Here is a 22,413-nt window from a genome sequence, read left to right on the forward strand (position 1 = left end):
CTCAGGTCATTTAGGGCTTTAAAGGTGACAACCACACCATGAAATGCACCCAAGAACTTGCAAGCTCATGTGGCAGTCATGTTATGTGGGTACCCAATGCTGCTGATGCTGCTGCATTCTAATCCAGCAGGAGCTTCTGAAGGTTTTTCAAGAAAAACCCTGTGAAAAGGGTATTAGAATAGTTTGATCAAGAGGTAATTAATGCATGAGGAAGGACAAGTTTTAAATGCAATAAATAAAAAAGTAGGCATTATATTCAGGACAAACCAGGAGCTTGTTACAGAATATACACTTACTATATAAATTCTACTGCCACAAAACACTACCATTTATTTAGATCAGATGACTGTGGCAATATCAAATGGTCACTTTGATAGTTACAATGTCTTAATATTAAAATATATTAATTTATACCTAGAAAAGTTTTATATTCCATGTTGCATGAACACAACCACTGTAGTTTGCAAACCATGGATTATAGTATAGTATGTGTAAATACAACTGACTTATGCAACAAAACAGGAAACTTAAAAATGGTCTTATTTTAGTATAATGTACAAACCCACTAGCTGGACCCCTATGCTTCGCTATGAAACTATGTGCTCAGGCTTGATAAATTGACTTACAGCCTGAAACTTAAATGTAGAATGTGTAACTCCATAGCATCAGTGTGTGTTATATAATGCAACTGGCAGTTGGAACAGAGGGGGAGGGGAAGTAGAATGTCCCAGCCTGCAGCATCCATCCGTATTCATCTGGCTAGCATCCTGTCTCAAAACAGTATTTGCTGTGTGAGCAAGGAGACAGGAAGGAGGCTGGGCGTGGTTAGCTCAACTGTTCTGTAGTAAAGCTGCTTCCTGCTGTGAAAGTAAAACTGAAACTGAAACTCCTCTGCTTGTGCTTTGCATTTGGAACAGATTTCTTTTCAGGTGGGAAGGGGGAGTAGAACTCATTAGCATCAAAGTGTGTTAATAATAATATAGGAAATACTAATGCTGTGATGGTCGTTTCGAAAAATCCTTTCTTAGTGAGTACCTAGAAGCCAAGAGGAACATATGTGGCAAATTTCAAGTTTGTAGGCTTTACGGTTCTGGAGATTTCATGATTAATGTGTGAGTGGTTTTCGCTTTTATATATATAGATTCATTTAATATACAATCTTAAAATTTCCTATCTTGTTAATACCATAGGTTTCATTGGGATTTACTCTTAATAACAGAATAGAGCAGTGTTTCTCAACCTTGGCAGCTTGCAGATGTGTAGACTCCAATTCCCAGAATTGGGAAACACTGGTATTATGATCTCCATGCTGCAGGTACATGTTAGGTTTCAAATGTCAAAGATCATTTTCATTTGCTCTCATGCATCAAACTGACAGTTGGAGGGGGGAAAGTTAGAAATAATAGTTTAATGTTTAAAAATATGAAATGCAATACATTATCATAAAGTATATTTAAATACATTTACAATATGCACAAAGAAAAAGTAGTCGTTTTCTTGTTCTCATTTTTAGAGTCATTAAAACTTGCTTCATAGATTCTTTCTAGTTTCAGAAAGAGCTGTTATAAGGTGCTCAAAAGAGGTTCTTTGCACAGCATTTTGCTTCAAAGCATTAAAGTAATCATGTCCTTTGCAAGGCACATGCAAGGCACATGGTTTGAAAGCAGTCTTTGCTTACTCCACATGCAGGTGTCCCAGCAAAAACATTCTGTGTATGAGCATGCAGACAACTGGGAAGAGTTTCTGAGGAAGTTATATGAGATTTGCAGAGAAGACAACTGTTTTAATACTTTGAAGACTGATCGTTCATTCATGTCAATGTGCTTTGTGAAATACCTCTTTCTAATGCTTTCCATAGTCCTGGTTTAAGATTGCACATCTTGTCAGTTTACAGCCTTTGTACTAAATCCCATTTTAAAAATTCCCATTCGTTCAGGAATCATTTTTAAAGTGTGTCCTCCAACTATCAATTACTGCAGCTGTTTTGGATTTTAATATGCTAGTTTTAGAAAACTGGTATCATTAACTTTTTACATAATTGTTAAACATCCTGTCACTTAAAAGTGCTATCTAGCACATTATGACTTAATAAAATGAAGCTTTATTGTAAACAATGATAAGTAATTTCATGAATGTTTCCATTTGACCATATTACAAAACAAGTAGGTGTTGTCTTAAATTTAATACTGTTCATCTAGTGCCCAAGAATACTAGCTGGGACATGTACATCTTTGCAGAAATAGTTTCCTTGCTTTTTCTTAAAATAATTCATTACATATTCATAAAAACTTCAGTTTCAACTTACAGTTCACAGAATTTGCAAGAATACTAAACTTGAGAAAGATGGCAATCTTGACTGAATTAGGCTAATTATTCAGTTAATGCTTATAAGTCTGCCACTTCATGAAATATAAATTCCAGAAAGCATTAATTCATTTTCATTTTCACAACAATTTCTACCTGGAAATCTATTAGGCCAAAAACAGTAGGCCATCAAATTTTTATTTTCTATTAGGTCACTATATTTACCACCAGAATAATGGAGTAAAGGAATTCACAGACTGGTACAATAATGTCAAACCCACCTCTTCTTTGGGCTCATAAACATTTTAAGTGATATTACTTTCCTGCTGCTGTGCAAAAAGTAATGCAGCTTAAGAGTACATACATAAAATAAATATTGCAAATGTTACATAGATTCATATAATGAATTCTAATACTGTGATATTTTAACTCACACAGATAATCAGGATTATCTGAACTAAAGTGCTTTGCAAATTATGCACTTTATTAGAAATACACAGACAGAGGTGTTCCCTTTTTACCCATGATTACATGGACACGAAATACTGGATAAAGTGTTTTGTAAAGGAAGATCCAACACACGGTAAGTAGTATTAGCCTTATACTTGGTTGCAAGTCTTTTGTACTCCAATTCTCATGCAACACTGCATAATTCACTTCCCTACCTGCGCACACAAAAGTTCAACAGTTATAGACTGCACTTTGCAGCATAAACCTGAAAGTCCTTGATGTTCAGTGTCTATTCAGAACAGTTCACTGGCATATGTTTCTTATGATACAGGAAGATTTCTCCTGAGTACTTCTTTTGAGGCTGGAGCTATATTATCTGGGAAAATTACTTCAAATTCTATAATTAAGTCACCTCGTTGCTCATGATTTTTAGGAAATGGTAAACCATATCCTATAATTCTTCTTCTCATTCCAGGCTTTACAACTTCATTTATTGTCATAGGTATTGTTCGACCTTCTATAGTTGGTACGTTGATTGAGGTGCCACATAAAGCCTGGAAAATAGTAAATTGAAACAATTAAGAGCAGCATATTGGTTATTTCTTCAGGTTTCTAATATGCTACATGTCCTCCATAAAGATATATTTTTGAAATAAATGACAGTATATTTTATTCAAATGCAAATGCCACTATTTTTTATCTTTTTTTGTAAGTGGAGAGTTGCCACCAAACAGTTGAACAATTCAAAATATAATTACCATTTGCAATAAAGAGAAAGTAGTACTTTACCACTTAACAAAATGTGCAAAGAATGTCTAAATATAAAGAGAAGAGAAAGAAACGTTGCCAACAATATATTTTCTTTCAAAGGCATATTCTGTGCAGATGAATTTCCACCTCTTACATTTTGATTAATGTAACAGATGTGGCATCTATATGCATCCTATTTAATAGGAATACCCTGTATATAGCCTTGGAATGCAATTGATTGCAAGAAGTGTTGGAATGTTCTAACCTTGGAATATCCATTTTGATCGTGAACAGGTGTTCTGACAAAAAAAGACAATATTCTGAGGTCAGAGTTATTCTTGTTGTGCAAGAATATTCTAGAAATGGAACACTTACCTTTTTAAAATTCACAATATAGATGTAAATAAACAATGTTCTCTAAGATATCATTTGCTACCTGTGAGCTGAATTCCTGCCCTTCCTGGCTCCTTCTAGCAGCCCAGGGAAGGAGGCATTTCCTGGATCTAAGACTGTTAATGTCTAGTTGTGAAAAGATACACATAACAATTTTGGAGCTGCAGGTACTGAACAATTAGTGCCCAGAGCAATCTTACTATTTATGAGCAAATTACAGAGACTATGGTGGGATCTCAGAGAAACTCCCAAAGCATTAGCCCATGTGCATACCAGGGTCTGCTAAGGAAGCACAATATCCCTGTACTGCAAGCTCTGCACTGGTTGCCATCAAACTTATGGATGTAATTCTAAAGTTGCAGTGTTAATCGTGTTAATCTATAAAACCCTACATGCATATTTACTTGCAGGACCACATTAGTCTACCCAGTTTGACCTATCCTTGAAAAACTATTAGCATTGTCTCATTTTAGGGAGGTCAGGAAGGCCAAGGCTTGTTAGCAATATTGTTCTTCATTTAAAGCAGGGGTCTCCAACCTTGGTCCCTTTAAGACTTGTGGACTTCAACTCCCAGAGTTCCTCAGCCAACGAACAGAGTAGGACAAAATAGCCCAGAATCTATGGGCTTGTCTTGGGATAGGCCCTCATCCTGAGAATTCAAAGTCTCCTAATGCTTCTTCCCCTTCTAGTGAAGCCTCGCTTTGCACTGAAGGAGGTGGGGAATGTGGTTCTCTAAGATAACCCATATCTGATTGTAAGTGATGATGCTTAGCCCCTGACCAAGCAGGGTCTGGAGGTAATGATCCCATTAATCCCCTTTGGTGAAGACCTGCCTCAATGCCTTGTGCAATAGTCTGAGAAATTACATTACACAATTCTACAGACAAACCCTGGTCTAAATTCTCCTGAGGGCGGAGTCCCGCTGCAGTTGGTGTAAATGTGGCAGATGGAGCTGAAGCCTGGTTGCCAGACATAGACTGTAATTCTGAAGCAGAGAAGCCAGAGCCAGGATCACCTGCTTCCTCATAGGAGGGTGGCTGAAATTCCTGCAAGCTCCGTGATCACATTAGGAGACCAGTTTAGCTAATCATCCAGTAGTGTTTGAGATGGTATTTCCATATATAATGACATGCAAGCCCCACAAGTGCTCCCAGAAATCCCTGGGGCTCTTGCAGCTTCTGCCTGCTTTTGGGCTTTTGCAAACTGTTTTTCCAGGTCTTTCTGTCTTCTCTGGACATCTTTGTCAGATGCTGAAAATGTTGTTTTAGAATGCTTGGCCTTGGATCTAGTAGAAGGCCCTTTGGCTGTTGGTGTTACCTTTTTGGACTCAGAACACTCAGCCATCTGCTGTCTGTGGGAAGATCCAGCAGAATTACTGCTATTAGAATACCCGCAGTCCACCATTTTATGCGGAAACCGCTATTATAAGTGCCTCGTGAAATCACACAAACTGCCGAATAATACTCCAAAGGGAATTGCTGTATCACTGAGCAATTAATTTGGGTATTCACTGTACAGTCCAGGCTGCAAGGGTAGTGCCAAACCAGGAACACAGTTTGTAAGCGCAAGATAATCAGCAAAGATAGCGGCAGGGGAAAGGCATGAAACCGGCAACACGGTTACAAACGCCACCCACAATCAATAGCGCGAAACTGGCAACACGGTTTACTTGCACGCTCTGGTCACCTTCTCAACTCCTGACCGAAGCCTCAGTCATCAGAGGGCTGTTAAATGCACCGGTGCTTTCTTCTGTGCCGCCTGCAGGCTCCGCCAAACAGCTGTTCTAGCTTTCACAATTGTAGCTGCCATCTGCAAAATGGCGGCTATTGGCACCCCGATCTCAGCGCGGAATACTAAAGCATGCTCTGAGGAATGCTGCTGCCTTTCCCAACACCTCCTGTGGTATCTGGCCCACCAGCAATTAGATCAGCTGCCACACAGCAATGGCGACCGCGGTGGCTATCGCAGCATCTCTCCCAATGTTAAAGGCAACTTTCACTCTCAATGCTCCCAGCAACACACAGCAATTTGAAAATTTTTAAAATGTCCAATTTCTTAATTTTATTCAATTAATTGTAGGATCAACTCACAAAACGTCTCTCTAGGCTGACTGAGTTGGAAAAACTGAGGCTCGGCCGGGAAGAAGAGGCATGGCCAAAGATTTTGCAACTCAAGTCTCTGGCCAGTCAGACTAATTTAACCCATGCTTGGGCTCTCCAAGCAGCACACAGGAGAATGCTACAGATTATATTATTTATTAAATTCTGAATTTACATGCCATATTTCCACATTAAGCTATCTAACATGTAAACTACTTACACAAAATCCTGTATTCTTAAAGAACATTGATCTATGTCCAGTTTAACTCAACTACAAATATAAAACAGTATAGAGGAAAAGGTAAAGGTACCCCTCGCACATACGTGCAAGTTGTTCCCAATACTAGGGGGTGCTGCACATCTCCATTTCTAAGCCGAAGAGCTAGCACTGTCTGACTACAATTCCGTGATCATGTGGCTGGCATGACTAAACACTGAAGGTGCATGGAACGCTGTTACCTTCCCACCAAGGTGGTCACTATTTTTGTACTTGCATTTTTACATGCTTTCAATCTGCTGGTTGGCAGAAGCTGGGGAGCTCACTCCATTATGCAGTGCTAGAAATTCAAACTGCCGAACTGCCGACCTTTCTGATCTATCAGTCTTAGTCACTGAGCCACTATGTCCCCTCTATAAAACAGTATAAATAAATACAAATTGTATAAAGTATTAAAAATCCAGTGTTAAACTTAAAAGAGTACTTACCTCCCGTAAACTAATCTTGACAGGGTAGATTATATTTGAACCATCTCTCTTGAAATGAGGATGTAATTTATCTTTAATAACAAATACAATATCAGCTGGGATGGTGTTGGGTGTTTCATCGCCCTCTTTGGGGAATGTAATTTTGGTACCTTCTTTCCATCCTCTCTTAATATCAATCGTAAGGATTTTATCTTCTGTTCTGACACTTCTACCATCTGGATTGAGCCTTTTTCGGGAAATTCTCATTCTTTTTGTACAGCCCTGATAAATCTCTTCCAATGATACTTTCAGTTCATGAATAACAGGGGGATCTTGTTTACGGTGACCTTGATTACCAACTGTGTTTCTTTCTCTTGGAAATCCATTCACACTAAAAGTAGTAAAGGAACCAAATGGATCACCATCCACTTCCATATCTTCACTGTCCCTGCCACTAGGCATTCTTCTACCAAAGAACATTTCAAAAGGGTTTGCGCCACCAAAAAATGCTGCAAATGTAGCATGTGGGTCTCCATGAAAAGAATAACGGAAAGAACCTCCTTGACCATCTGGTCCACCAGATCCTCCTTTCAAACCTACCAAATACAGAAATGTAAGAAATAATAACCAGCTGAAATAATTATATTCGTTAACAAAACAATATTGGGCTGTAATCCAGAAAATAGAAAATCAGAATGGCACGATGAGGGGGCAAAAGGACTCTGTCCTTTTATCTGAGGGAAATTTTGTCTCTTATCAGTTTGAGAAAAAGTAATTTGTGTCTCTGTGACGGCAGGTGGGGAGGAACTTGTAACAATTATACCCTTGTTTATATAGCTAGGGTAAACTCTAATGAACATACTACTATTTCTATGTAAACCAGCATAAAAACCCAAAATTAGTGCCATGTTAGTTTTACAGCAAACACAAAGTCCTGTAGAATTTTAACAATTCATATAAACTTTTAGTTTATATCCATATCTTGTCCTATCCTGCAAAAGACCAATTATATGTATACATAACTGCTCGGGAATGTGGGAGAAAGGCAAGGAAGTACCGTGTTTCCCCAAAAATAAGACCGGGTTTTAGATTAATTTTTGCTCCAAAAGATGCATTAGGGCTTACTTCCTGGTTAGGTCTTATTTTGGGGGAATTACAGTACTAAATGCATCCATCTGGTTGCCAATCTTAACTGGGGCTTATTTTGGGGGTAGGGCTTATATTACAAGCATCCTGAAAAATCATACTAGGACTTATTTTCTGGTTGGGACTTATTTTCTGGGACTTGTTTTCTGGTTGGGTCTTATTTTCGGGGAAATAGGGTAAATCTTGAAATAGTGAGAGAAATGCTTTAAATATGATCAAACATAAAATACAGTTGGGTGGATCATAGTTATTCTTTCACTAAGTGATAATGTCTTAAGGAATTCTGAATCTCTGTGTTTAATCCACAAAGAAATTAAATCTCTGAATGAATATAAAAGATTGGGCTGCTCATCAAATATACAAAACAGATTTATCCATATTTATTGGAAGTAAATCCAACTGAATTTTAGAAATAAAATTATTGTGGAAAGGAGTCCACAAAACATTGATGTATTGCAAACCAGCAAGTTTTATAAGGAGATTTTATGAAGTTATGCTACTACACTTACACGAACAGTTACTTCAATTATTTTAAGCCTGCTTATCTTCCTACATTATGACACCCACCTACATTCTGTGAATAATTTCACCTACACATCCTTCCTAAATTTAAACAATTTCTCATCTTTTTCCTAGATTTTTAAATCACTTAAATAGATGATTTGGATAAAAGGCATGTTAACGCTGCAATCTTTTTAAAAAAAAACATTCTTAATAAGTTACCTGATCTGTATATCTCAAGCCAATAACTGCCATTGTAGATATGAATGATCACAAAATATTAATTTACCAGAAAGCTTACTAGCTTCCAAAATGTTCTTTTTTTAACTAGTGGATTATTACTATTGATGTTTGCTTGATATTTTTAAATGTTCTTTTAGACACAGACATATTGTAATATGAACTCTGGTGTATACTAAGGGGGCCCTTGAGGGCACACTGGTTTTCACTGGCACCATTTGCCTATTGTCATTCAAAATGGTAGTGCCTAATTCTTTGGGATAACATTATTGAGCAGTCATTTTATTCTTTTTCTTTTACAAATCCAAACATTTCCATATTCAGAGAATTTGGATTCTCTAGAATTTAAAATTTGCACATATGTGAGACTAGACAGCAGACAAACATTTGTCCTCAGAAAATGTAGCTTACAAATTTCTGGAGGAAAAATAGGCATCTAACAAAGTCTGTTAAATATTTTTCTTTTATATTGAAGCAACTTATTAACCATCCATCTTCCTAATATAATTTAGAGAATTTTTAAAATTTATAATGGTGAATATCCTATACCCATGATAGTGAATCTATTGCACGCGTGCCAGAAGTGGCACGCAGGACCCTCTCTGTGGGCATGCGTGCCGTCCCCAGTTCTTCTTCTGGTTTCTGGCATGCGTATGTGCGCAGGCCACCTGGTCTTCAAGCGTGCCGGAGCGCCACAAACCCAAAGACCAGCTGGCCGATGCACATGCGTGCATGGCCACCTAATCTTCAGGTTTCTGGCCCTCCAGCACGCATGAAGACCAACTGGCCGACATGCATGCACTGGAAACCAGAAGACAAGGTGGCCGGCGCACGCATGCGGACCGGCCAGCTGGTCTTCGAGTTTCCGGCACACGCACACACACATGCACGCATGTTCTGGTCTGGGCACTTGGTGCCGAAAAGGTTCGCCATCACTGTCCTATACCATTCACTTATGAAATTAGACTATCAGAATATCAAGAAAAAAAATGGATTCACACATTGTGTTAATCTATTATTTCTTTCGTTGGATTTTAATTTACCATGATATAAACCAAGTATATAAATCACAGCTTATCACTTAGCATCCTATGTGATTCACAACATTACGGCTTAGTTTACATATCATTATTTAAAATAAATGAAGACATATCATCATGCGTGAACCCAACTTACGCTGTAAAACTTAACAGGACTACTATGAAACCATAGTGCTATCTAAATTATAAACAAGTACAAATTACCAATATTATTTGATGTTTAGGTAGAACTGGAACATGAAATAAAGAAGACTTAATTTAAGTCCAAATGATGTAAGCCTAATATTCCTCATGGGTTTTGTCTAAATATGACTAAATCTGGATCCATCCCAATGCTAAAAGATTCAAAATATAATATGAACTTTTCTTTATTTACTCTGCAGTGGATATTTCAAAGACTAATTTCTGCCATATTTTTAATAAATGTTTATTTATAAAAATAGGGTTATAAATATTCTAAATATTTTAATCCAGGCAAACTATGAAATAAAATCTTAGTACATTTATACCTCAGGTTCTGGTGTCAGAATCATAAAACTTTAATTTTGAAGAGTGAGAAAATATAATATCAATTGTCCCCGACTTACAGCCATTTGTTTAGTGACCATTCAAAGTTACAATGGCACTGAAAAAAGTGACTAGTTTTCACAATTATGACCATTGCAGCATTCCCATAGCCACATGATCAAAATTTGGGCATTGACAACTCACATGTATTTATGACAGTTGCACTCGCCTGGTGCCATCACCATTTTTAACCTTCCCAATTGACTTCTGACAAGAAATGGGGAAACCCAGGTTTGCTTAACAACCACGATTCACTCACCAACTGAAGTGATTTGCTTAACAACTGTGGCAAAAAGGTGATAAAGTAGGACACTTAACAACTGTCTTCTTAGCAATGGAAAGTTTGAGCTCAATTGTGGTGGTTAAGTCAAAGACTACCTGTACATGAATTAATAATCTGATACAAATTGTGGGTAAAAGTATTTCTTGAAGCAGTGAGTTTACCACTCTGGCATAAGCTATACCTGATCACTACAGCAAATATTTCAGCAGCTGATATAACTGTTGATCACATGCTCCTTTTTTTCTCTTTTCATTAACCTATGATATGAGATCAATTCTGACAAAAGATAGTTTGGCTGCCTCTTTGTATATTATTGTACATTATGATTAATATAATAACAACTATCTTTTCTGCTGGTTTTACCATGTTTGAATAGTGCAGCAAATAATATGTCAAAATGGTTGAAGTGTGCATTCAACCATTCTGAAGTATGGCTTAAGTATGAATTATCGGCACTCTTCCTGCTTATTATATACATTGTTTGTGAATGGAGTGTTTATTTACTAAGCCTTAGCAACTGAAGATGTAGAACTAAGTAAAGGATGCCAGGTTTGATAAACTATACCATGTACTTGGCAGAATGATGCTTCCCAAAATAGATAATGGATTGATTGTGCTCAAAACATAGCAATCCCATGTCTAATTAAAAGGAGTAATAGATTAACAGTCTATCCATGATCTGAACAATAGTCAATCTCAAACTCTGACTAAATTAACTCATTAGATATTGTCTCTAATGCTATACATAAAGATATTAGGAACTGACTCATGATTTTAAAAATAAGTCTCTATCAGCATATCAAGCTCTTATAAATTTCCCAAGAATACAGGGAGGCAATACTTAAATTATAAATTACTACTTAATTTGAATTTTTACATAATCATATGCATTTATGAAAAACACAAGTTTCTCATAAGATAATTATTAAATAGTGATGCATTTTAACTCTATTTTTTTCAGCCCATCATATTCAATATATGAATATTTGTATCTCATTGAGAGAACACAGGACTATAATGTAAATAGCAACTTCATTAGCAGAACAAAAACAACTTAATTAGCAGAACAAAAGCTATTTCCAAATCTTTAAATTAGATTTTGAAAGATAAAGGCAATAGCTGAATTCTTAAAATTAGGCTTCATTCCTTGATACATTAATAGCTAGAAAGGAAGCTGAAAACTTGTCCTGGTATTTTCGTGACATCAGGCAAATTCTTTCCTTTTTAGACAAGATTCCAATCTGGATACCTGGACTCTGGTTCAGAAATACCATCATTCTACTTCAATCTTATTTTAACAAAAATAATGTAAACATTTTAATTTTTGTTACTGTACAAAAAGGACAAAATAAACCAATTCAGCAACTACCACAGCCAAAAGCAGCTTAATATTTCTGAAGTTCTTGCAACCAAGATTAAGAATTCTACTGTGCATAATAGAAAATCAGTTACAAATTTCATAAGCAGGACTTGCAAATGTAATGAGTGTATAGGTACTGAAATACAATTTAGCTTAATTCTTACATTAAGTTCTTACAGCCAAATGCTCATTCCCGCTTGATTTGAATAAATTATATTCAGCATAAATGTTATTTCTATTAATAGCTAAAATGAAACTACAGAAATTATATTACCTTCTTCTCCAAACTGATCATAAATGTCTCTCTTTTTTGGATCACTCAATACCTCATAGGCTTCTGCAACCTCTTTGAATTTTTCTTCTGCATGGGGAGATTTATTCTTATCTGGATGCCATTTAAGGGCTTGTTTTCGGTATGCTTTCTTGATGTCTTCATCAGATGCTCCTTTTTCAATTCCAAGAACAGAATAGTAATCCTTCCCCATATCAATGTTTAAAAAGTATGGTTTCTTTTGTTTACGAGTTCTGTATCTCAGCTATGCAATGTTCCTAAAAAAAATTAACAAGAACTGTAGTTCTATTAAGCAGCCAGAAGACTGTTGCCACCTTCTCCTTCTCTCCTTTATCACTTTGTACAAAGATTGAACTGGTAAAAACACTGCCACCCAGAGCACTCCCAATTACACTACGTGTCTCTACTCTTTCTAGAACAGCAAATGTTATAAGACGTCATTTCCCAAGCTAGCTACTGCCAAAACTCTGCCGTGTTCTATCTTTGTACATTAACTGTTCACTGACTAACTTCATATGCAAATGTTTTTTTAAAACCTTAATTGTGGAATTTTGTAGCCATTTAGTGTTGTGTGGATGGTAAATTACAGATAGACGCTTGTTCTATATATTTATTGTAAAAAAATGTGCTACAGGAAATCATTTCTTAATATTTAAAATAAAACTGTTGATTCTACCAGTAGTGAAAAATACCTTATGGGACTAAGAGTGAAAGGTGGCCAGTTTAAAAAGATTTCAGAAAACACACAAAGGAATTATAAATTTTTAACTTATTTGTCCTCCTACATTGAATATACAACCCTTAATTCAATTTATTTGAAAATGCACGAGCAGCAATAATTGCCAATGGGGAAATAGCACTTGAAATAGCACTTAGATGCATATACCGCATCATAGTGCTTTTACAGCCCTCTCTAAGCAGTTTACAGAGTCAGCATATTGCCCCCAACAATCTGGGCCCTCATTTTACCGACCTCGGAAGTATAGAAGGCTGAGTCAAACTTGAGACAGTGAGTTTTGAATGCCAAACTATAGCTAGCAGTCAGCTGAAGTAGCCTGCAGTGCTGCACTCTAACCACTGCGCCACCTCAGCTCTTACAGGGACAAGCTATATATATGCCAGAATTAGACAATCAGGTATGCTCCAGAATGATGTGCTTTGTGAGACAGCAGCTAGGCTTGCATGTCACCAAGATCATTAAAGCATCTCTCAGTGCTTTATCTGTAAGCACCTCTCAGTGGGAAGGTAGTTTCTGGAAATAGGAAGATAGTACTGAGAAGTATTCAACAGGAACAGTTGAAACTGGGAAGTGGGAGCTGTTAGTTAGAGAATGGGCTGTAGTTTGTTAGAACAACCCAACTGTGAACTACAAATGATTGGAAAGAACAAAAAAGGAGACAAGATATGGGAAAATCCACCTAAACGTACTCCCTCAAGAAGCAAAATGGCAAGCTGTGAAAGGGAGGATATTGCTAGAGGTATGGATGTGCATATGTATCAGCGTTAGAGGAATTGCAATCAGCAAACAGCAGATTGGAAGCTGAAATCAAATTGTGACTCTCTTGAAGTCACCCATCTGAACGCTGATATATGGGTCCTATTGTTTTAAGAGACATCTTGGGAGCATCATTTTAAGAGTAGCAAAATTGTCTGATTTCAAGATTGTGACAGAAGAAACCAGACATGGAACATTCAGGAGGTTTGCATCATAGATTACCTAACGATTCATTCTGCAAGTTAGAAATATAAATAATGTAGAAGTTAAAACCAGAGGAAAAATTGCACCTACCCAACCTGATGCTAAGTAAGGGTATGACCCTTCTGCAGGTATTTCAAACTCTTAGGATTCCTACATTGGATGAACTACTTTTTTAAAGAAATGCCTCCATTATTGGAACATGGCTTTTATTGATAGCTAGTCCTTATCACAAACATCATAATCCCATCCAGCTGGGAGGAGTCTAGAATAAGATGTACAAGGCAACATCCTTATCCTCTGCTGAAGTCTGGAAAAAACCAGTAATCAAGCGAGTCCGAAGTATCAGTTTCCACAATAATGTGGCAGTTGGGATCAAGACAGTAGTCTGAGACAAGACACGTTTCAAATCCTGAAAGGCTGCTTGTTCTTGAATAAAATTGTGAAAATTGTGATTTGTTGAACGGAATTGTCAAAGGCAGTTCTAAATTTCTGCATAAAATTGCTGTAGTCATCCAGGATGGCACATTGATTTTAGTGTGAGAACAGCCCACCTGACTGTTCCTTCATTCAAAAAGATCAGAACAAAAAGATCCAAATCTGTAGGAAGCAATGCTGGCTTGCCAGTCTAAATAGTTCATACTGGGTAGTGAATTAGAAAACTGCCTATAGGGCTAATCAAGTTGAGGCAACCATGACCAAAATGCTGGACTACTACATCATAACATTCTATAAGCTCATGATTTATGTATTTATTTGCTGTCTATGCTGTAATAATGGCTCAACAACTTGTTCTGTAGATAGGAGATATTTCAAGGATCTGTAGCCATAGTCTAGGGCCACAATTCAGATTCCAATCCTCATCTAATAGAGGAACAAGGCTCTCAAGATTGCTGTAAAACCCTTCAAGTATGCCAGACTCACTAAAGGAAGAACCAAACTTTTAGAAATATTTTTATTGGTAGCTGGATATTGTAAAATAATCTTAAAAGCTTGTCAAAGACAATTCTCATTTATATCTAGTGTAATTAAGGCCAAAAATGAGATACCAAGGGTCATTGTGAATGCATCATTTGGGAAGAAAGGAAATGCTAGTATTTCTAAAAGGACACTGAGTCTAGCATCCTTATGGGTTTGATCAATGACCAAGTTATATTAGACAACTATCATTCATTCAATAACCTTTTTTTTTTGTAGGCTAGCAACCACAAGGAGATCTGGAGGAAGGGGTAATCTACCATATTATAATGAAGTCTTGGTATGTTTCTGGACACAAAACAAAAATTAGAGGCATTGTTCCATGACAGATCGATTTCTTCCTGAGTGGATACTTCCACTGAGTACAGATAGTCCTTGACTTATGATAATTAACCCCAAAATTTCCACTGCTAAGTAAGACAGTAGTTAAGTGAATTTTACCCCATTTTACAACCTTTCTTCCCAAAGTTGTTAGCTGAATCACTGCAGTTGTTAAATTAGTATGTGAATCTGGCTTCCCTGTTGACTTTGCTTGCTAGAAAACCTTCAAAAAGATTCACCTCATAAAAGGTGAACAAATGACCCTGGGACACTGCAACAGCCATAAATACATGCCACTTGCCCAGGGCCCAAATTTTGATCACGTGGCCATGAAGATGCTGCAAAAGTATGTTCTGACCTAGCTTCCTTAGAAATTAAACAGTACAAACTTAATCCTGGCAAACCTCTTTAATTCATATGGCTGTAAATTACTTTCATTTACAGTCCACAAGGCTTAATAAACAATCTTTCAGAGGAAGGTTATCAACACCGACCTATCTCACATGGAACACTGGCAAAGAATTAATTTTCAGACGCAGGGCAAGGCCAACTTGGCAGAGTCACAAACAGAACTTTCAAATCTTGAATCGGCCAGATGAACTAATTGCTTCCTGCAAAAGCTCACGTCCTCTTCGCTTCCCTTTTATGTCTTATGGGAGGGGCCAATTATCTCCAAGCCTTACTCCCAAGTCGACCCTGTTTCCTTAATTGTTCCTGTCTCCTGGCAGCTCTGCACATGTGCACACTGGGAACAGGCTTACGCTGTTCTTCCGCCTCGCTGTCGGCGGTCTCCGGAGGCAGCGAAGAACTACCAGAAGGCCTTGGCCCTCCCTCTGCCTCTGACTCACAGCCATTGTCCAAAACTTCCCCAGACTCCAGGACTACCCACGTTCCTCTCCAACCTCCTCACTGTCCGAATCTGCTGCCAGCTCTGCTGGCCGGCCACAACACAATGGCAAGTGTGAAAAAGGGTCATATATTACTTCTTTCAGTGTCATTATAACTTTGAATGTTCACTAAATGAATGGTTGTAATTTGAGGAGTACCAATACATGAGATGACACAAGATTCAATCTCTTTCACATTTAACATTTACATGTAGTCACTGGAAGAGATAACCCAACAAATGGGGTTTGGCATAATTAATATTCTGAGAAATCTAGGTTAACTATCTCAGTTCCAGGCTGTCAAGATGTGTCAGAAGGTCTTGTCAGGAGTATGCAAGAAACCTGAAGAAACAGAGTAAGATTTAACCCTATCAAAGTAGAGAGTTTGTGGATTGAAAAGTCAACTGAACCTAGGACAATTCCAGCTTAACTATGGATGTAGTCATTCTCCTCTTAAAACAGCTGGTGTACAATCTAGGAGTGTTTCTGTTCTCTCACCCCCTTTTGGAAGAGCAGATTTAAGCTGTAACTAAGACCTTTGTCTATTTCAGCCTGTGTGCTAACATGATACTCTTGGAGAAGGTGAAGACAATTGTCACCTATATCCTTGTCACCTCACTAGAAAACTATATAATGTGCTGTACATAGTACGATCCTTAAAAAAAACCATCCAATTGTAACAAAATGCAATGGGCTGGATATTAAATGAAACAAATTTATATTGTCATGTAATATCAATATTGTAGATTTTCTTTATTGCGGGTTTGTTTCCAGAGTGCTGGTTATAGCCATTGAAATCCTTCATAGCTTGGGCCCTACAAGACTGCTTATTTCAAACAGAATTTGCTCATTTAAGATGTACTTGTACAGAGTGCTTCCCAAGAGTTATCATTTCCCATGAACTGTATCAGGAGAAATGAGGAGATTACTGGTATATTCTCAAATAGTTTCTTTCCTGTTGAATATCCCCGAAACATTCCATTTTATACAATAAAATGGTATGGTATGGTATGGTATGGTATGGTATGGTATGGTATGGTATGGTATGGTATGGTATGTACAGAAGAAACTTTGTCACTACTACAATTTTAATATCCTATTTTTAAAAATAATCTTCCCAAAGAAGTTCCCAAACAACTTAACTAACTGTAATTCAATGAATATTATTTTTTTTAAAAATAAATTCTAGGATATTTCCCTCAGGGCAACTGAGGATAATAGAAATGTGGAGAAGAGAGAAGTAGAGAGTACAAAGCAGATTTAAAAGGTAGTTGTTGTTTGCTTTCCTTCCTCCTCTTTCTGGGACTCTTTCCACAAAGCTGTTGGTGGTAATAATCTGTGAAGGGAGGGAAGAGATGAGTTCCAAGCAGAGTGGAAGAAAATTCATACTAACAATACTTTACCAAAAAAGGACCTGTGTGCATTTCAGATGTGGACATGTGTTGTATTCCAGGGGGTGGAGTATGTTTCCAAGTATCCATGCCAGATATGCTGAGTCTTTTCTCCACTAACACATTAGAGTATGACTCACACTGCTAAAGTTAAAAGCCAACCAACTCCCTTGTACCGTTCAATAACAGCTGGATTCAACAGCTTGAAACTCGTGTGTGTGTGTGTGTGTGTGTGTGTGCGCGCGTGCACGTGTGTGTGGTGTGTGTGTGTACACACATATATGTATACACACACATACACACACATAACAAAAACGAATTATGTTCAAGTATTAGTATATTAAAAATAACAAATATGCAATATACTGCTTCTTTAGTAATCCATTAAATCAATAACAAGACAATACTCTATTTAAGGTTATTACAATTTTTGATAGTGACATAACATAATATGACTTAACAAACATTTTTTGGATTCTAGAAGCCTTAAATTACTCTGCTGCCTATTTTATTGAATGAAAAACTCAATTTCAGATTAGTGAAATAAGGGTATAATTCTTTTTCATGGACACCATGAAATCTACCCACATACTCCACATTAAGAATGTCTGTAATAGAAAGTCCATGACATATTCAAGGTGATAGGTTAGTTAATTAATATTGATACTCTAATCAGATTTTTTTTGTCTTGCAAATGAGAAAAAATTGCTATTTAACTTCCACAAAATGAGGGGGAAAAACACACGAAGCAAACTCCTTCCACAATCTTAAACGAAAACATTTGCCTAGTCCTAAGAGATTGCTACACAAGATCAGGAAATTTTATTTAGAATTTCTTTCCTCAAAGATTATCTCCTGCATTTTCTGAAATAAAGAGATTGTTACAAGGAATGATGCAGTATAGCTTTTAATATGCAAGCTGTATTGCAGCTTCTTCACCAAAGCAAACTGCTCTTAAAAGTTGCATAATATAAAATGCAGCAAGCACTCAAAAGTTTTAAAAGGTTCATTAACAAATTTAGTAGGAAATGCCTGGTTGCATTTGGATAAGAGTTTTGTCAGGAAGTAACACATTTGTAGGCTTCATTAGATCACTAACACTTTCCTGAAAAAAAGCAATGACTGTTATTGCCAGGAAAACTCCATGTCTCCTTGTCTATGAAGTCATCAAAAATGAAACTAGATTTCAAAAAGATTTTAACACCTAGGCTTATTATTTTCCAGGCAGAAAAGCTAGGACCACTAGATGTCACTGACAACCTATACAAATAAAGATACTGTAATCTAAAAATGTTTTTTTAATTGTAAACTCATAGCAAAAATACTATACTACAGAATTATTGCATCTAAGTATTTGATGCTAAGCTTTATTCCCCCAAATAATTAAGTGTGGTAATAATTGTTTATTCCTTCTCATATTAATCTCATAAATTAATGATGTGCTGTAATCATATACTACAGGATTTCAACCCAAGTCAATGACTTCAGATTTTTATTAACTATTCTCTTTTAGGGGATTTTTTTTTACTGTTAGTAATCTGAAGTATTTCAAATAAGATATGCTATCAGACCTAGTATCCCAAGAAAAACCATTATAAATTATTTGAGCGTCTCTTTTTGAATGGTGATTTTAACAGTTTTTCTTGGAAACAAAAAAAAAAAAATCACAAGAACAGTATCTAATTCTGGTATCAACCTGTGCTGCAACTGCCATTTTCAATAAGAACAGAAAATGAATAAATGTTTCCTTATTTGATTTGGATAACCACCACTATCTTATTTTTAATCCAACAAAATCTTTCAACAAAAAAAATGATATTGGCAACATGTAGCCTATCAAATTTGAAATGCAATTCCACCATGAAAACTTACTGAAAAGGACAATGAGGAACAAGAGATATTTGCTAGGCCAATTAACCTCTACCTTACACGAACTGTACCAACAAGGACCATTTCAATCAAAAGCTATAAAAAATGAAAGATTAAATTATGAAAACAGTGGGATCATGTAGAGCATTTCTACAGCTAGTCTTTATACCTTGCTATAAAAATTCTACCCAGAAATATAAACAAAAGAAGAAATTGTGCAGAAACGCTAATACAGTTGACAAATTACAGAAATAATTTCCTAATAATCCCAAAAGTCCATTTTGTGGGAAGCAAGCTCCGTTTATTTTTTTTTCATGCATCTGCTACACCCTAGTAACTATTACAATGGGAAATGGCCATAACGAATTTGAAAATTCACCATACCTACCGTGGATTTTTGCACATGGACAACCCCCCTCCAACTTTTATCATTTTATTAATGCCTCCTCAGTGATAAAGCTTAATTCATGTTCCCAGTGCAGCACAGCAAAATTCGCACCAGATTTTTGACCCTCGCAGAGGCACCGACTGTATTGCTTTTATTATTCTACCTACATCGATTAAGAGAATGTTTGTATAGAAGCACCGTTCTGAAGGTAAACTTGTTATACCGTTGAAATGTATTTGAATACAAGTATTATATTCTAATATTGTTATATCGTTTCAATTATTTATTGTTATATCTGCGCCAACTCAGTAAGCTCAAACTGCCCAAGGAGCTGCTGATCCAATTCTACAGAGGAATTATTGAGTCTGTCATTTGCACCTCTATAACTGTCTGGTTCGGTTCTGCAACCCAACAAGAAAAACACAGACTTTAGAGGATAATTAGAACTGCAGAAAAAATAATTGCTACCAACCTGCCTTCCATTGAGGACCTGTATACTGCACGAATCAAGAAGAGGGCGTGAAAATATTTGCAGATCCCTCGCATCCTGGACATAAACTGTTTCAACTCCTACCCTCAAAACGACGCTATAGAGCACTGCACACCAGAACAACTAGACACAAGAACAGTTTTTTCCCGAAGGCCATCACTCTGCTAAACAAATAATTCCCTCAACACTGTCAGACTATTTACTGAATCTGCACTACTATTAATCGTTTCATAGTTCCCATCACCAATCTCTTTCCACTTATGACTGTATGACTATAACTTGTTGCTGGCAATCCTTATGATTTATATTGATATATTGATCATCAATTGTGTTGTAAATGTTGTACCTTGATGAACGTATCTTTTCTTTTATGTACACTGAGAGCATATGCACCAAGACAAATTCATTGTGTGTCCAATCACACTTGGCCAATAAAAATTCTATTCTATTCTATTCTATTCTATTTTATTCAAATATTGTTATTTCGTTTTAAGAACCCTATACGAGATAGGTTAGATATGCTTTTTGCCGAAGCGAATAAGCGGCATTTTGGAGGGTCACGCTTCGCCTCAGTACACCCCCCTCAGGAATCAACCTCGTTGCTTTTTCTGTACCTTCGAGAATCAAAGGCTCCACTAAAGACATCCCCTTAGATTTACCCGTCCTGAGAGACTCACTCGGTAGCCGGCAGGTTGTCGCCACCACGACAGACGCTTCCTGTCAGGGGACAGCAAGTACAGTACCACAAATCAGTTCTTTTCCCAACTGTCCATATATGTCGATTGAAAGTACGTGGGGGGAAGGGGGAGAGAGATTATTTAACCAACTATCGCGAGATACGCCCTCACCGTGTGGCTATCGTCTTATCTAACCCAGGAAGAACTCCTGCGCGCGCCTCCCTTCGCATATCCGTTTAGCGATCTACAACACCCCCCCTCCTTTCTTTTCATATCCTAGAAAGCTCTAGAGTATTCTACCTCCTGCAGCCTAAGATTCTTATCTCGCGAGAGTTAGCTTGAGGGTGGTGGAAGGGGGAAGGGAAACCTTCCTTCCCTCCTTCATCATCTCGGTTTGCTCTGCTCAAAGTCTCGCGTCTTTTGGCCAGACTTCTCGCGAGGGTGTTAGTGGCCTCCCCTCCTCCTCTCGCGAAACACGATGCGACGCAAGAATGTGAAAGGCTCCCGCCCGCCGCCATTTTCTTTCTTTCTTGGCAGGCTGGTAGGACGGTAGGAAGTAGTGGAAGGAGACATGTCGGATTATTCTACGGTGCCCCCTCCTTCTTCGGGAGCACCCGGAGGAGGCGGCGGAGGCGGCGGGGCAGTCAATGATGCTTTTAAAGACGCGCTGCAACGGGCTAGGCAGGTGTGTATTACGAGCCCTGAAGGGATTTTTTTTTCCTGACTGGCTCCTCAGACTTTCAAGCAGGCCGCTGGCTTATCTCATTCACCCCTCGGCTTCTTTCCGAAGGGAGACAAACCCAAGGCCCACCCGCACATTGCGGAGGAGCCGAAAGCGACCTCCCCCTTTAAAAAGGGCTGGGATGGCTTTTCTTTCGGGAGGCTTTTTCAGAACTCGGCTCAGGTTTCTTGAAGGGGGGGGGGTCCTACAAAAAGCGCGGAAGGCCAAACCGCCTGGTATCCATTATCTTGCCGCTAAGCGGTGGAAGGCGGAGAAGGAGGAACAAAAAAGGATTAGGTTGAGGTTCAAAAGAAACTGAATGAGTTGACTTTTTAAACTCTCGCGTTTGGCGGAAAGTTATTCCTTCACATCCTTCTACTTCGCCTTCTGGAAATGGCGGTGCCTTCGTTTCTTTAAGAAACAAAAACTACAAGGCAGTCGGGTGTGTCCGATTGTCTGAAAAAAAAATCACGCCCCTGTCCATCCATCCATCCATCCTCTTTTCCACTGTGCAAGGGGGCTTTACGCCTAATGCTGACGGGTTGTGCAATATTTTCCATTATATTCGCTTGCATGTCGCTCGCGAGAAAATGTTGGTAACGGGGAACTGTCGGCGTTAGAGCGGATTCCTCGTAATCTGGTGCCCACCGGTTCTGTTAAACTTCAACTTTTCCGTGCACAGACATAAGGTGCATACTATATATGTAATAATTTCTTTTGTTTCTGTAGGAAGGCCAAGGAGGCGCGCGCGCGCGCACACACACACACACAGCTTTCATCTGGCCCACCCATTTTCGTAATTAACCAATAATAAAACGTTGTAGAGATGATGTTAGTTAGGGTTTCCAGGTAGTCTTAATACTTTAAACATTGCTTTGGACATTTT

At 37.8% G+C, this 22,413-nt stretch overlaps 2 protein-coding genes across 12 annotated transcripts in view; one reads left to right on the forward strand and one right to left on the reverse strand.

The window, feature by feature from the left end:
- Positions 1–1,389: 1,389 nt before the first annotated feature.
- DNAJB4 (DnaJ heat shock protein family (Hsp40) member B4) lies at positions 1,390–21,021 on the reverse strand. Of its 5 annotated transcripts, none has more exons than XM_058177920.1 (4): positions 20,789–21,021; positions 12,092–12,366; positions 6,702–7,276; positions 1,390–3,308 (listed from the first exon to the last, which is right to left on the reverse strand). In XM_058177920.1, exons 2-4 carry the CDS (start codon positions 12,300–12,302, stop codon positions 3,075–3,077), a joined length of 1,020 nt encoding a protein of 339 aa, XP_058033903.1. In that variant the 5' UTR covers positions 12,303–12,366; positions 20,789–21,021; the 3' UTR covers positions 1,390–3,074. The 5 variants fall into 5 exon arrangements, with proteins under 5 accessions (XP_058033903.1, XP_058033902.1, XP_058033901.1 ...); XM_058177919.1 differs by having other exon boundaries at positions 20,744–21,021; XM_058177918.1 differs by having other exon boundaries at positions 20,807–21,017.
- A 242-nt stretch (positions 21,022–21,263) lies between these two features.
- Positions 21,264–22,413, forward strand: part of FUBP1 (far upstream element binding protein 1) — a 28,185-nt gene continuing 27,035 nt past the window's right edge. For 4 of the 7 annotated variants that reach the window (XM_058177909.1, XM_058177905.1, XM_058177910.1 and 1 more), the window contains exon 1: positions 21,265–21,491. In XM_058177909.1, coding sequence (XP_058033892.1) covers positions 21,378–21,491 — 114 coding nt within the window. In that variant the 5' untranslated portion in view covers positions 21,265–21,377. Of the gene's footprint in view, positions 21,492–22,413 lie in introns of all 7 variants that reach the window. The other 3 variants (XM_058177903.1, XM_058177904.1, XM_058177906.1) reach the window with 1 other exon arrangement.

The sequence above is a fragment of the Ahaetulla prasina genome, chromosome 3 (genome assembly GCF_028640845.1).
Source record: "Ahaetulla prasina isolate Xishuangbanna chromosome 3, ASM2864084v1, whole genome shotgun sequence".
In the NCBI taxonomy this organism is placed as follows: Eukaryota; Metazoa; Chordata; class Lepidosauria; order Squamata; family Colubridae; genus Ahaetulla; species Ahaetulla prasina.

Coding starts and splice junctions, on each gene's coding strand:
- DNAJB4 (XM_058177920.1), bottom strand. CDS start 12,302: ATGGGGAAGGATTACTATTCTGTTCTTGGAATTGAAAAAGGAGCATCT. Junction 7,277..12,091: donor TGATCAGTTTGGAGAAGAAG/GTAATATAATTT, acceptor TGTATTTGGTAG/GTTTGAAAGGAGGATCTGGT. Junction 3,309..6,701: donor TCAAGATTAGTTTACGGGAG/GTAAGTACTCTT, acceptor ACTATTTTCCAG/GCTTTATGTGGCACCTCAAT.